The sequence below is a fragment of the Chiloscyllium punctatum genome, chromosome 9, assembly GCF_047496795.1.
Source record: "Chiloscyllium punctatum isolate Juve2018m chromosome 9, sChiPun1.3, whole genome shotgun sequence".
In the NCBI taxonomy this organism is placed as follows: domain Eukaryota; kingdom Metazoa; phylum Chordata; class Chondrichthyes; order Orectolobiformes; family Hemiscylliidae; genus Chiloscyllium; species Chiloscyllium punctatum.
Window position 1 is genome coordinate 2225542 of NC_092747.1, and position 13501 is coordinate 2239042.

The following is a 13501-nucleotide window of genomic DNA, read 5'->3' on the forward strand; positions in this document are numbered from 1 at the left end:
TGATTGTGATGATATCACCTTCCACTGTCAGCATTCTGCCAGAATTGTTCCCTCTGTAACACCCTGGTGCACTCCTCCATCATTCTGAATAACTTGCTCATTTGCCCATGGCACCTTCCCATGAAACTATAGTAGGTGCTGAGGACTTGCTGTTCAAGTCCTCCTTCTGCATTGTCCGAAGCCCCATACAAACCTTCCAGGCAAAGCAACGTTTTACTTGGACTTTGTTCAAACTGATTGACTGCACTCACTTCTAACAATGTGGTTTCCTTTACAATGACAAGACCAAACACACACCGAGTGGCTGTTTTGTGGAACAACACCCCACTACCTGTAAGAAAAATCATGACCTTCCAGTCACCTTTCATTTCAATGCTCCATCTTGCTCCCATGCCAACATTTCTGTGCTGGGCCTGATGCTCTGTCCCAGAAAAGCTCAATGCAAACTGGAAGAACCTCACTTCATTTTCCTCTTAGGTACTTTGTAATTGAAAAAAAAATGAGCTGTAAATGCTGGAAATCAAAAACAAAAATAGAAATTGCTAGAAAAACTCAGGTCTGGCATTACCTGTGGATAGAAAGCATAATTTATGCTTCAGGTCCTGTGACCCTTCTTCAGAAAGTGGACATGAAGAATTTCAAAACAATTGTGATCCTATTGAATGGCAGAGCAGGGCTGAGGGAATGAATGGCCTACTCCTGTTTCTATTTCTTATGGTCCTAATCTAAAGGGAGGTCATGGCAGCAGAGCTAACACCCATGATATGTTTTTCCTATGCTATGTAGAAAGTCATAGACATGCTCAGTGTCACTGGTAACTGCATGTGTATGAAGGGTGTGCAACTGCAAATACTGGCAAACCACATTTCAGAGCTAGAGCTCGAGGTGAATTCACTGTGGAGAATCCATAACGCTGAGATTATCAAGGACAATATATTTGGTGAGGTGGTCACACTACAGGTAAAGAAAGCCCCAGGCAGAGGAAGGCTGGTAGTGTTAGAGACCCTGGTGGCCATTCTCCCTTCTCCTCTGGGGGGACGGCATCTTGGGGGAGAGCAGCAGGAGTCTAGGCCAAAGCATCATAGGTGACTCTAGTGCACAAGGTGGGAAGTGGGAGAGGTAAGTAGGGCTATGGTGAGTGGGAATTGAATAGGCAGGAGAACAGACAGATGTTTCTGTGGCTGCAAAAGAGATTCCAGGATGGTATAGTCAAGGCTGTCTTGGGGAGGCTGCAGCACATTCTGAAGGGGGAGGGTTAACACCGGTGGTGAAGGTAAAAACAGGGATGAGATCTTAAAGGTGAACATAGTGAGTTGGGATGTGAATTAAAATGCAGCTTTCCCAGGATTACTACCAGCACCACATGCTAACGAGCTTGGGATTAACAGGATTTATACCAAATGACTATATAGATGGAGAAATGATCTAGGAGGGATTCAGATTCATGTGATAGAGACTGGTTCTGGAGAAAGTGGGAAAAGTACAAATACAGGTTGTATCTGGACAGGACCAGGACAAATGTCTTTTATAACTGGCCACCAAAAGACACAACTCTCTATCACTAGTTTCTATACATACAGACAAATCACACCATTTTGACTAGGACAACACACACATCCTAGGACAGGCGAAACAAAGACACGCATGAGATTTCTTAGAGGCATGGCATTCTAACCAGAACTCCATTGATAAACACATGGATTTAGATCCTACCTACCTTCCCTTGAGAATGATATCACCCACCTTAAGGAACCAAGACCTATAAATAGATAGGTAGGATATACCTCCAGGACTTCACCTGAGACTCTCACTGATGATGTCACCTAGAATGGTGACGAAATGTCTCAAAATAAATGGTCAAGTTCAGCAAGCTAACTTACATACTTAGTCAAAGAGAATGTACAGCATGGAAACAAACCCTTCAGTCCAACTCATCTATGCCAACCAGATATCCTAAACTAGTCCCATTTGCCAGCATTTGTCCCATATCCCTCTAAACCCTTGCTACTTATATATCCATTCAGATGCCTTTTAAATGCTGCAATTGTACCAGCCTCTATCATTTCCTCTGGCAGCTCTTTCCATACACGCACCACCCTTTGCATGAAAAAGTTTCCCCTTAAGTTCCTTTATAAATACTCACCCTTCGACGCCGATGGTCATTTTGAGTGCGAGCAGTAGCCGAGTTTAAATGAACCCGGAAGGCTACAGCTAAGGTAAGACAGTTTGTTTTAAAATTACTTACCGGTAGCGGGCAGCGGTGTTTTTTTTCTTCTTCACAGAAGGAGCGGGAGCAGCAGGGGGAAGTGACGACGACCAGAGGGGCAGCCGGGAAGGAAAGCAGTGAGTATATAAATCAGGAAGGTGGCTAAACCCGAGACTCTACAACTGTAGTGTCTTCCACCCGCCCTCCTCCTCTAACCCCCTTATTAAGTACTCTGGTTTTTTTTAGGGTAAGGATTTTCTATTTCTTTATCAGTGACTGGTTAAAAAATTACGTTTTTTGTTTATCTATTAATTGGTTTTTAGAAAAAGACTATAGCAGAGAGGTATCAGAAAGTATTTTAACTCAAACCTGGACAAAGTAATAAAGTATTTAACTAAGCAGAAATGGCTGGGCAGGTGGTGTGCTGTAGCTGTATGATGTGGGAGCTGGCTGATCCCATTGTGAATGGCAGTGACCACATCTGCAGCAAGTTGCTGGAAGAACTCCGGATCAGAGTTGATGATCTGGAATCTGAGCTTCAAACACTGCGGCACATCCGGGAGGGGGAAGAGTTACCTGGACGCTTTGTTTCAGGAGGCAGTCACACCTGGGAGATGGGTAGGGGAATGGGTGGGTTGCGCTTCAGCGGGTCGGTGTGGACTTGTTGGGCCGAAGGGCCTGTTTTCACACTGTAAGTAATCTAATCTAATCTAATTCACATTCAGTTAGTGATCACGGACATCAGAATGTGACTGTAAATGAGGCAGGTAGGGGGAACCTGAGTTCAGGAGTGCAGGAGCCTCAGCCCTTGACCTTGTCCAACAGGTATGAGATTCTTGCTCCCTGTACGGATGAGGAAAAGGGCTCTGGGACAGGATGAGCCAGCTGATCACGGCACCATGGTGCAGAACGCCGTTCAAGAGCAGGGAGCAAAAACACAAGTAGTTGTTATAGGGGATTCTATAATTAGGGGGACAGATAGTATCCTTTGCAAGCTGGATCGGGAGTCTCGCATGGTGTGTTGCCTACCCGGTGCCAGGGTGCGGGACATCTCTGACCAACTTGAAAGGATATTGGAACAGGAGGGGGAGGATCCAGTTGTTGTGTTCCATTTTGGGATTAACAAACATAGGCAAAGCTAGGGTGGAGGACCTGTTTGGGGATTATCGAGCACTAGGAAGGAAATTGAAGTACAGGTCCTCAAGGGTCATAATCTCCGGATTACTGCCCGAGCCACGTGCCAATTGGCATAGGGATAAGAAAATTAGGGAAGTAAACACGTGGCTAAGGGATTGGTGTGGGAAAGAGGGATTCCACTTCATGGGGCATTGGCATCAGTTTTGGAACCGGGGGGATCTGTACCGTTGGGACGGTCTCCACCTGAACCAATCAGGAACCAATGTTCTAGCGAAGAGAATAAATAGGGTGGTCAGTAGGACTTTAAACTTCTGAGTTGGGGGGGGGTGGGAAGGGAAAGTGAAAGCGACAGGGAGTATGGAGTTAAATGGAAAGATAAGCAGCAGGATAGCATATGTGCAGGCAGATTTAAACTTGAGACAGACTGGGAATGCAGCAAAAAGGAAGGATAACTTCGGACATCTTATGACTTCCAATATCTCTAATGATAAGAAAGTTAGCATTAAGGCACTTTACTTGAATGCTCGTAGCATTCGTAACAAAGCAGATGAACTAACGGCACAGATCATCGTGAATGATTATGATGTGGTAGGCATCACAGAGACGTGGTTAAAAGGGGGTCAGGACTGGCAGTTAAACATCCAAGGGTTTCCAACTTATCGAAAAGACAGGGAGGTGGGCAGAGGGGGTGGGGTTGCCTTGTTAGTTAAGAACAAAATTAAATCTATGGCACTGAATGACATAGCGTCAGATGATGTGGAGTCTGTGTGGGTGGAATTGAGGAACCACAAAGGCAAAAAAACCATAGTGGGAGTTATGTACAGACCTCCTAACAGTGGTCAGGACCAGGGGCGCAACATGTACCGGGAAATAGAGGAGGTGTGTCAGAAAGGCCAACTTTCTGACTTCAATATGCAGGTGGACTGGGTAAATAATGTTGCCAGTGGATCCAAAGAAAGGGAATTCATGGAATGCTTACAGGATGGCTTTTTGGAACAGCTTGTCATGGAGCCCACAAGAGAACAGGCTATTCTGGACCTAGTGCGATGTAATGAACCAGACTTTATAAAAAATCTTATAAAGTAAGGGAACACTTAAGAAGCAGCGATCATAATATGGTAGAGTTCAGTCTGCAGTTTGAAAGAGAGAAGGCCAAATTGGATGTAATGGTGTTGCAGAGCCTAGCAAGGAAGAGAGTAGAGCAAAAATGGCAGGAGTTTGTGGGTAAAATTGAGGACACTGTACAGAGGTTCATCCCCAAGAAGAGAAAGATTATCCGGGGAGGGATTAGATAGCCATGGCTGACAAAGGAAGTCAGGAAATCTATCAAAGAAAAAGAGAGATCCTATAAAGTGGCCAAGAGCACTGGGAAATCAAAAGATCCCAGTGGATGTGGTCTACCTAGACTTCCAAAAGGCCTTTGATAAGGTGCCACACGGGAGGCTGCTGAGCAAGGTGAGGGCCCATGGTGTTCGAGGTGAGCTACTGTATGGATTGAGGATTGGCTGTCTGACAGAAGGCAGAGATTTGGGATAAAAGGTTCTTTTTCGCAATGGCAGCCGGTGACAAGCGGTGTCCCGCAGGGTTCAGTGTTGGGGCCGCAGCTGTTCACGTTATATATTAATGATCTGGATGAAGGGACTGGGGGCATTCTAGCGAAGTTTGCCGATGATACAAAGTTAGGTGGACAGGCAGGTAGTACTGAGGAAGTGGAGAGGCTGCAGAATGATCCAGACAGTTTGGAAGAGTGGTCCAGGAAATGGCTGATGGAATTCAATGTGAGCAAATCAAGGTCTTGCACTTTGGAAAAAAGAATACAAGCATGGACTACTTTCTAAATGGTGAGAAAATTCGTAAAGCCAAAGTACAGAGGGATCTGGGAGTGCTAGTTGAGCATTCTGTAAAGGTAAACATGCAGGTTGAGTCCGTGATTTAAAAAGCGAATGCAATGTTGTCAATTATCTCAAGAGGGTTGGAATATAAAAGCACCGTTGTGCTACTGAGACTTTATAAAGCTCTGGTTAGGCCCCATTTGGAGTACTGTGTCCAGTTTTGGTCCCCACACCTCAGGAAGGACATACTGGCACTGGAGTGTGTCCAGCGGAGATTCACACGGATGATCCCTGGAATGGTAGGTCTAACATATGAGGAACGGCTGAGGATCCTGGGATTGTATTCATTGGAGTTTAGAAGATTAAGGGGAGATCTAATAGAAACTTAGAAGATAATACATGGCTTGGAGAGGGTGGACGCTAGGAAATTGTTTCCGTTAGGCAAAGAGACTAGGACCTGTGAACACAGCTTTAGAATTAGAGGGGGTAAATTCAGAACAGAAATGTGGAGACATTTCTTCAGCCAGAGAGTGGTGGGCCTGTGGAATTCATTGCCGCAGAGTGCAGTGGAGGCTGGGACGCTAAATGTCTTCAAGGCAGAAATTAATAAATTCTTGATGTCACAAGGGATTAAGGGCTACGGGGAGAATGTGGGTAAGTGGAGTTCAAATGCCCATCAGCCATGATTGAATGGCGGAGTGGACTCGATGGGCCGAATGGCCTTACTTCCACTCCTATGTCTTATGGTCTTATAAATCTTTCCCCTCTCACCTTAAACCTATGCCGTCTAGGTTCCCCCACCCTGGGGAAGAGACCTTGACTATTTCCCCAATTCACACCCCTCATAATTTTATAAACCTCTAAAAGGTCACACCTCAACCTCCACAGAAAACAGCCCGAGCCTATTCAGTCTCTTCCTATAGCTCAAACCCTCCAACCCTGGCAACATCTCTGTAAATTTTTTCTGAATACTTTCAAGGCTCACAGCATCTTTCTTATAGCAGGGAGGCTGGAATTGCACACAATATTCCAGTAGTGGCCTAACCAATGTCCTGTACAGCAGCAATATGACCTCACAACTCCTATACTCAATGCACTGGTGAGGAAGAATGTTTGCTAAATGCTGTCAGGGAGGGTTTAAAATAGAATGGCATGGAGATATTAACCTGAGCATAGAGATGGGATGAAGAAACAAGGATAGAAACTAAAGACAGAATGGTAAGAAGCAAATTAGGGAGGCAGAAAGAGCAAAAGAAAGAACCAAATAGGGCCATCAAAATAAAGCTATGACAACTCACAAGGTTAAAAAGGTAAGCCTAAAGGCTGCCTGTCTTAAAGCAATGTGTATTCACAAAAAGATCGATGAATTAACAATGCAGATGGATACAAACGGTTATGAAATAGAAACGTGGCTGCAGGGTGATCAAGAATGGGAGCTGAGAATGTGTTACTGGAAAAGCGCAGCAGGTCAGGCAGCATCCAAGGAACAGGAGAATCGACGTTTCGGGCATAAGCCCTTCTTCAGGAAAGAAGAAGGGCTTTTGCCCGAAACATCGATTCTCCTGTTCCTTGGATGCTGCCTGACCTGCTGCGCTTTTCCAGCAACACATTCTCAGCTCTGATCTCCAGCATCTGCAGTCCTCACTTTTTCCCTTCGATCAAGGATGGGAACTGAACATCCAAAGGTATTCATTATTTAGTGAATTAGGAAATGGAGATGGGGTAGCATTGCTAATAAAGTAGTAAATCAATGAAATAGTGAGGAAGGACATTGGCTTTGACAATCATGATGTGGAATCTGCATGTTAGGAGAAAAGAAACACTAAGGGGCAGAAGATGGTTGACATTGCTTAACAATACTGGAGAAATAAGGGAAGGTAATACACAGGGAATTAGAGATGCATGCAAAAAGAATACAACTGTAATAGAATATGGAACAGTACAGCACAAGGACGGGCCATTTGGCCCACCATGTTGTACAGAACAGGACACCAAATTAAGTTAATCCCTTCTGCTTTGTCCTTGGTCCATACCCACCATTCCTTGCTTATTCATATGCTTATCTAAAAGTCCCTTAAATATCCCTATCATAACTGCCTCCCTCCCCGGCATGTTACAGACTCCTACCACTCGGTTTAAAAAACTTGCCTCTCACATCTCCTTTGAACCTTCCGCTCTCACCTTAAATGCATGCATAATGTAATCGTGGGTGACTTTACTTTTATAGATACACTTGATATACATAATTGTGAGGAAGATGCAAGGTGATTTAGACAAGTTCAGAGAATGGAACCTGAGTCCATTCTAAACCCTAACTACTCGAGTGAACCTGCTTCCCCCACAATTTCAGACAGTACATCCCAGACCCCAACCCCTTGAGTGAACCTGCTTCCCCCACAATATCAGACAATACATCCCAGACCCCAACCCCTCGAGTGAACCTGTTACTCCCACAATTTCAGACAGTACATCCCAGACCCCAAGCCCTTGAGTGGATCTGCTTCCCCACAATTTCAGGCAGTACATCCCAGACTGTAACCACGCGAGTGAACTTGTGTTTTTAAGGAAGTAGATATAGCTCTTGTGGCTAAAGGGATTAAGGGATCTGGGGGGAGGGTGAGATTAGGGTATTGAGCTCGATGATTGAATGGTGGAGGCTTCAGGGGTCGATTGACCTACTCTGGCTCCTATTTTCTATGTTTCTATATCCTTCTGTTCCTACAAATTCTACCAAGTAATACCCTTTAATTTATATTGTCTGCCAATGTTCTTCCTAAAAGGTACATCACTGCCACTTCTCCACATTGAACTTCACCTGCCACCTATCCATCCACTCCACCAACATGTCAATGTCCTTTTCAGGTTTTATAGTATCCTTCTCTCAGTTTACAATTCGCCCAAGTTTTTGTACTATTCACAAACGCTGAAATTGTGCCCTCTAACCTGAGTCTTGGCCATTAACATTCATGAGGGTCCCAGTATTGACCCTGGGGAACTCCATTGTAAACCATCCTGCAGTCTGAGAAATATCTATTCCCTGTCACTCAGTGAATTTTCTATCCATGTTGCTACTGTTGATTTTATTGAACTCACTCTAATTTTACAAGTCTGTTGTGTGGCATAATATCTAACATAAGCTGTCTTTCCTTGATTAATTTGCATTTTCCAACATAATAATTTTTGTGCAAAATACTTGGAGGTTTCTCCAGCACCATAAGTATTCACTTAATACAACAGCCCCTTTCCCTTCCCACCCCAGGTAAATCCCTTTTTCATTCCCATATCAGCTGCATTCATCCTGTTTATGCACCAAAGATGATTTTGAGATTCCCTTTTTTGTTAGCTGCCAATTTCTTTTCACACTCTGTCCTTCCTTCTGTTAGTTGTTTTCCAACAGCCCCTTAAAGTTTCCATACTCAGCATGGTCTCAATTGTATTTTCTACCTGAAAATCGTCATCAAAGAGATCAAGTATTAAAATGTAAATATTCAGGGGCATGTGACTTTTTGAAAGGACAGGCGGGAAGGAAAGGGTAGTGGGGCAGCGGGGCAGCATAGATGGAATAAGTACATGAGCAAAACATGCTGTTGACTCAGATGGTGTAGAATCCAAATGGGTGGAGGTAAGAAGTAATAAGGGGAAGATGACACTGGTTAGAGTATCCACAGACACCCTACAGTAGCTGTTCTATAAGACGGAGAATAAATAAGGAGGTAATGAAGGAATGTATAAATTATATTAATCATGGGTGACTTCAGTCTTCATATAGATTGGGGAAATCAAATTGGCAAAGAATGCCACAAGAAAAAAATTCATAGAATGAATTTGGAGCAGTTTTCCCAAGAATAATATGCTGTGGACCCAATCGGGGATCAGATTATTTTGGATCTGGTAATGTGTAATGAAGTAGGTTTAATGAATGATGAATGAGTAAAAGATCCCCAAAAAGAGTGAGTTTGAGAGGGAGAAACTTGGGTCAAAAACAGCTATCCTAAACATAAACCAGAGTAACTAGGTAAGAATGAGTGCAGAGTTAATAATAGGATTAATTACTACTTTTACTACTTCATTATTTTTGACAAACTCCTGCTAACTTTCTACCCAGCTCCCTATAGCTGCCTAAGTCTTGGTTCCTGAATTACAACCTTCTTTCGGTCTATTGTCATTCAGAGCAATGTGACCACAACTAGTGGCTGTTCACAATGCCCCCGCAGGGTGCTCTGCAGCCCCTTTCAGTGACATCCCCCACCTTGGCACCAGTAAAGCAACACACCATTCTAATAACATTAAAAAGTGAAACTAAATGCAATTTGAGAAGCTGTGTTTTTTTAAAAAAATATTTCAACATTTACACAGCAGAAATTTCTGCATAACATTCATTGATAAAATGAGTGTGTAAATTTGTCTCTCTTTGAATCTACAGTTGGATCCAAGACACCCGGAGATTGATCTGTCTCTCTCTCTCTCCCGCTCTCAACCTTCCAAACATGCAGCTCAGTCCAGAGAGAGGACGGTGATATGGTTTTTTTTCTTGCACAATGCCCAGTGTGAGACGAGTCTCAGCAATCAGTCAGAAAGCACTGAAGTGAACCACTATCAGCAACGCACTGTGGAAACCTGATGAGAATAATTGAGGAATACATTCTGCCTCCAAATGTCGATGAAGAACTCTTTGGAATGAAGTTTGGAACTTCTGTAACACAATGTGTTGCAGAGTCAGATGTGTTATTTACAGATTCCGTGGTTACTATTAAAGGAAGCTTCTGTCATGCTCCAAGTCAGTGCGAGTACTATGTGCTAACTGGCTGCTCCTGCTCTCCATATTCTCCAGCCGTCACTCCTCCTTGTCATCCAGTAAGAAGGGAGATGTGACAGTGTGTTCCTGAGCAATGGCTGCTAGCTCTTTCAGGAACTCCGAAAAGATAAGTGAGCAGTAAACAGCATTCTTCACCCGTAGTGCCTCATTTTGTTTTTCCGCCGAACTCTTAAAGATGGAGCTCCCAGTGAGTGCGTGCAGGACCTGCCCCTCTCGCACGTGCTGCAGAGCTAACTGGGCAGCTTGGCGGGCCCTTGTGGGACTGTTGGTGTGGCGCAGGATCAGCTCACCAAGGGAGGGCTTTCGACTCTTTACTGAAAAGTGCCAAGGGAAGAAAAAATCCAGTTAAAGAACCAGCTGTAAACTCAAGACTTATATCCTACCCATTAAAACCACCTCTACCTAGACTCTTTAAACCCGCCCACACATGCTCTGATTAAATCCAGGACTGATTCAGTGAAAAGACAGTTTTTTCATTCGTTCTTGGGATGTGGGTGTGCTGGCTGGGTCAGTATTTATAACTCATCCCAAAGTGCTATGGAGAAGGTGGAGCAATCATAAACGTCATTGCCACTGGACTAATAATCCAGAGACAACTTAACATTCTTGAGGTCACAGGTTTGAATCCCACCATGACAGATCCACAAGACCTTAAGATGTGCAGAATTAAGCCATTTGGCCCATCGAATCTGCTCCATCATGGCTGATAAGTTTCTCAACCCCATTCTCCTGTTTTCTCCCTGTAACCTTTGATCCCCTTACCTATCAAGAACCTATCTATCTCTGTCTTAAGTATACTTAAAGACTTGGCCTCCACAGCACTCTGCAGCAACGAATTCCAAAGATTCACCTCTGGCTGAAGAAATTCCTCCTCATCTCAGTTCTAAAGAGTCATTCCTTCACTTTGAGGCTATGCCCGCAGTTTGTAGTCTCTCATGGTAGTGGAAATGCCTTCTCTATATCCACTCTATCCAGGCCTCGCAGTACCCTAAGTTTCAATCAGAACACTCTCCCCCCGCAACTTCTCCCTATTCTTCTAAACTCTATCGAGTTCAGACACAGAGTCCTTACCTGCTTCTCTCATGACAAACTCTTCATCCTCAGGATCTCTTATAAACTTCCTCTGGATTCCCTCCAATGCCAGCACATCCTTCCTTAGATGCAGCACCCAAACCCACTCACAATATTCTAAGTGTGGTTTGACCAGAGCCTTATATTGTCTCATCAGTACATCGCTGCTCTTGTATACTAGCCCTCTTGAAATGAATACGAACATTGCATTTGCCCTCTTAACTGCCAACCGAATCTGCATGTTAATCTTAAGAGAATCCTGAACAAAATCTCTTGTCCCTTTGTGCTTCAGATTTCCGAAGCCTTTCCCGTTTACAAAATAGTCTTTTTTATTCCTCCTACCAAAGTGCATAACCTCACTTTCCTACATGGTATTCTGTCTGCCATTTTGCCCATTTGCTTAGCCTGCCCAAGTTCTTCTGCAGCTTCCCACTTCCTCAACACTATATGCCCTTCACCCTTTAGTGGACAGCTCAGTGGCTCAGTGGTTAGCACTGCTGCCTCACAGCACCAGGGTCCCAGGTTCAATTCCAGCCTTGTGCAAACTCCACACAGACAGTCGCCCATTCTCCCAGTGTCTGCGTGGGTTTTCTCCGGTTTCCTCCCATAGTCCAAGATGTGCAGGGCAGGTGAACTGGCCATGCTAAATTGCCCACGGTGTTAAGTGCATTAGTCAGAGGCGAAATGGGTCTGGATGGGTTCTTTGAAGGGTCGGTGTGGACTTGTTGGATCGAAGGGCCTGTTTCCACACTAGGGAATCTAATCAAACCTAATCTATTCGATTCTTGTGTCATCTGCAAACTTAGCAACAATGCCCTTTGTTCCTCCAACCAGGTTGTTAATGTATGATGTGAATAGTCATGACCACAATACAGACTCTTGTAGTACTCCACTAGTCGCTGGCTTCCATCTGAAAAAGACCCCTTTATCCCCACTTTCCACCTTCTGCCAGTCATGTGGGGTCCTACCTTGTTTAGCGGTCTCCTATGTGACACCTTGACAAAAGCCTTCTGGAGTTCCAAATAGATCATGTCTATTGGTTCTCCTTTGTCTAACATGACTATTACCTTGTCAAAGAATTCTAACAGATTTGTCAGGCATGGCCTCCCCTTGATGAAGCCAGGCTGACTCAGTCCTATTTTATCATGCACTTCTAAGTACTCTGCAAATCTCATCCTTAATAAGGAACTCTAAAATCATACCAATAACTGAGATCAGACTAACCAGCCTATAGTTTAGTCTTTTGCCTCCCTCCCTTTTTAAACCAAGATGTTACATTAGCCATTTCCAGTCTCTGGGACCCTCCTTAACTCCTGAAAGATCATACCAATGCCTCTACAATCCCCTCAGCTATCTCCTTCAGAACTCTGGGGTATAGTCCATCTAGTCCAGGTGATTTATCCAACTTCTGCCCTTTCAGCTTCTCCAGCACCTTCCCCTTAGTGATGGCCACTACACTCACCTTTGCCCCCTGACTCTCTTGAAGTTCTGGTACGCTGCTGGTAAAAACTGAAGCAAAGTACCTATTCAGTTCCTCTGCCATTTCTTTGTTCACTATTACTACTTTTCCAGACTCATTTTCCAGTGGTTCCTTTACCTTCAGCTCCCTAATCATTATATGCCACTAAATCCACATTTACCTGTTCCCTAATGGGCTCTACCACAAACTGCTCCAAAAAAAAAGCCATCATGTCGACATTTCATAAATTCCTAATCTCAAGGTCCACTACCAATCTGATTTTCCCAATCCACCTGCATACTGAAGTCTCTGATGTTTATTGTAATGTGCCTTTCCTCTATGTCTTTTCCATCTCCTGATTTATTTTGTGCCTCACAGCCTGACTATCAGGAGGCATCTACATAATTCTCATCAAAGTCTTTTTCTCCTTTGCAGTTCCTTAACTCTACACACACAGATTCTAGATCTTCTATCTATATCACTTCTGGCTATCAATTTAATTCCTTTTCATTTTCTTTTGATTTCACTTCTTACTAATAAGGCAACCTCCTCCCTTTGCCCATCTGCCTGTCCTTTCAATAGGATGTATATTCTTGCAGCCACGTCTCTGTGATACCCACAACGTCACACCTGCCAGTTTCAATCTGCGCTACAAGCTCATTTACCCTATTATGTATACTGTGTGCATTTAACTACAACAACCTCAATCCTGTGTTGACTGCTCCCCTTCTCATAGTTGTCTCCTTATCTGCTGTGCCTTTCCATACTCTGTCCTACTAGTTGTTCTGAAAACTGTAATAACCTCTGCTGAGCCCTCCCCACCTTTATCCATTTCCTAGGTTTTTGATTAGCCAGGATTCTGGTCCCGTTGGAACAGCTCCCTGCTTCCCCATTACTGGTGCCAATGCCCTATGAATTCAAACCTGTTTATCCCACATCAATCTCCAGCCGTGCATTTAGATCTTTAATCTTGTTGACCC

General features: G+C 44.0%; 1 protein-coding gene across 7 annotated transcripts in view; it reads right to left on the bottom strand.

The window, feature by feature from the left end:
* Positions 1-9479: 9479 nt before the first annotated feature.
* fhip1b (FHF complex subunit HOOK interacting protein 1B) overlaps positions 9480-13501 on the bottom strand; it is a 179838-nt gene continuing 175816 nt past the window's right edge. For all 7 annotated transcript variants that reach the window (XM_072576690.1, XM_072576687.1, XM_072576688.1 and 4 more), the window contains one exon: positions 9480-10305. In XM_072576690.1, coding sequence (XP_072432791.1) covers positions 10010-10305 — 296 coding nt within the window. In that variant the 3' untranslated portion in view covers positions 9480-10009. The remainder of the gene's footprint in view (positions 10306-13501) is intronic.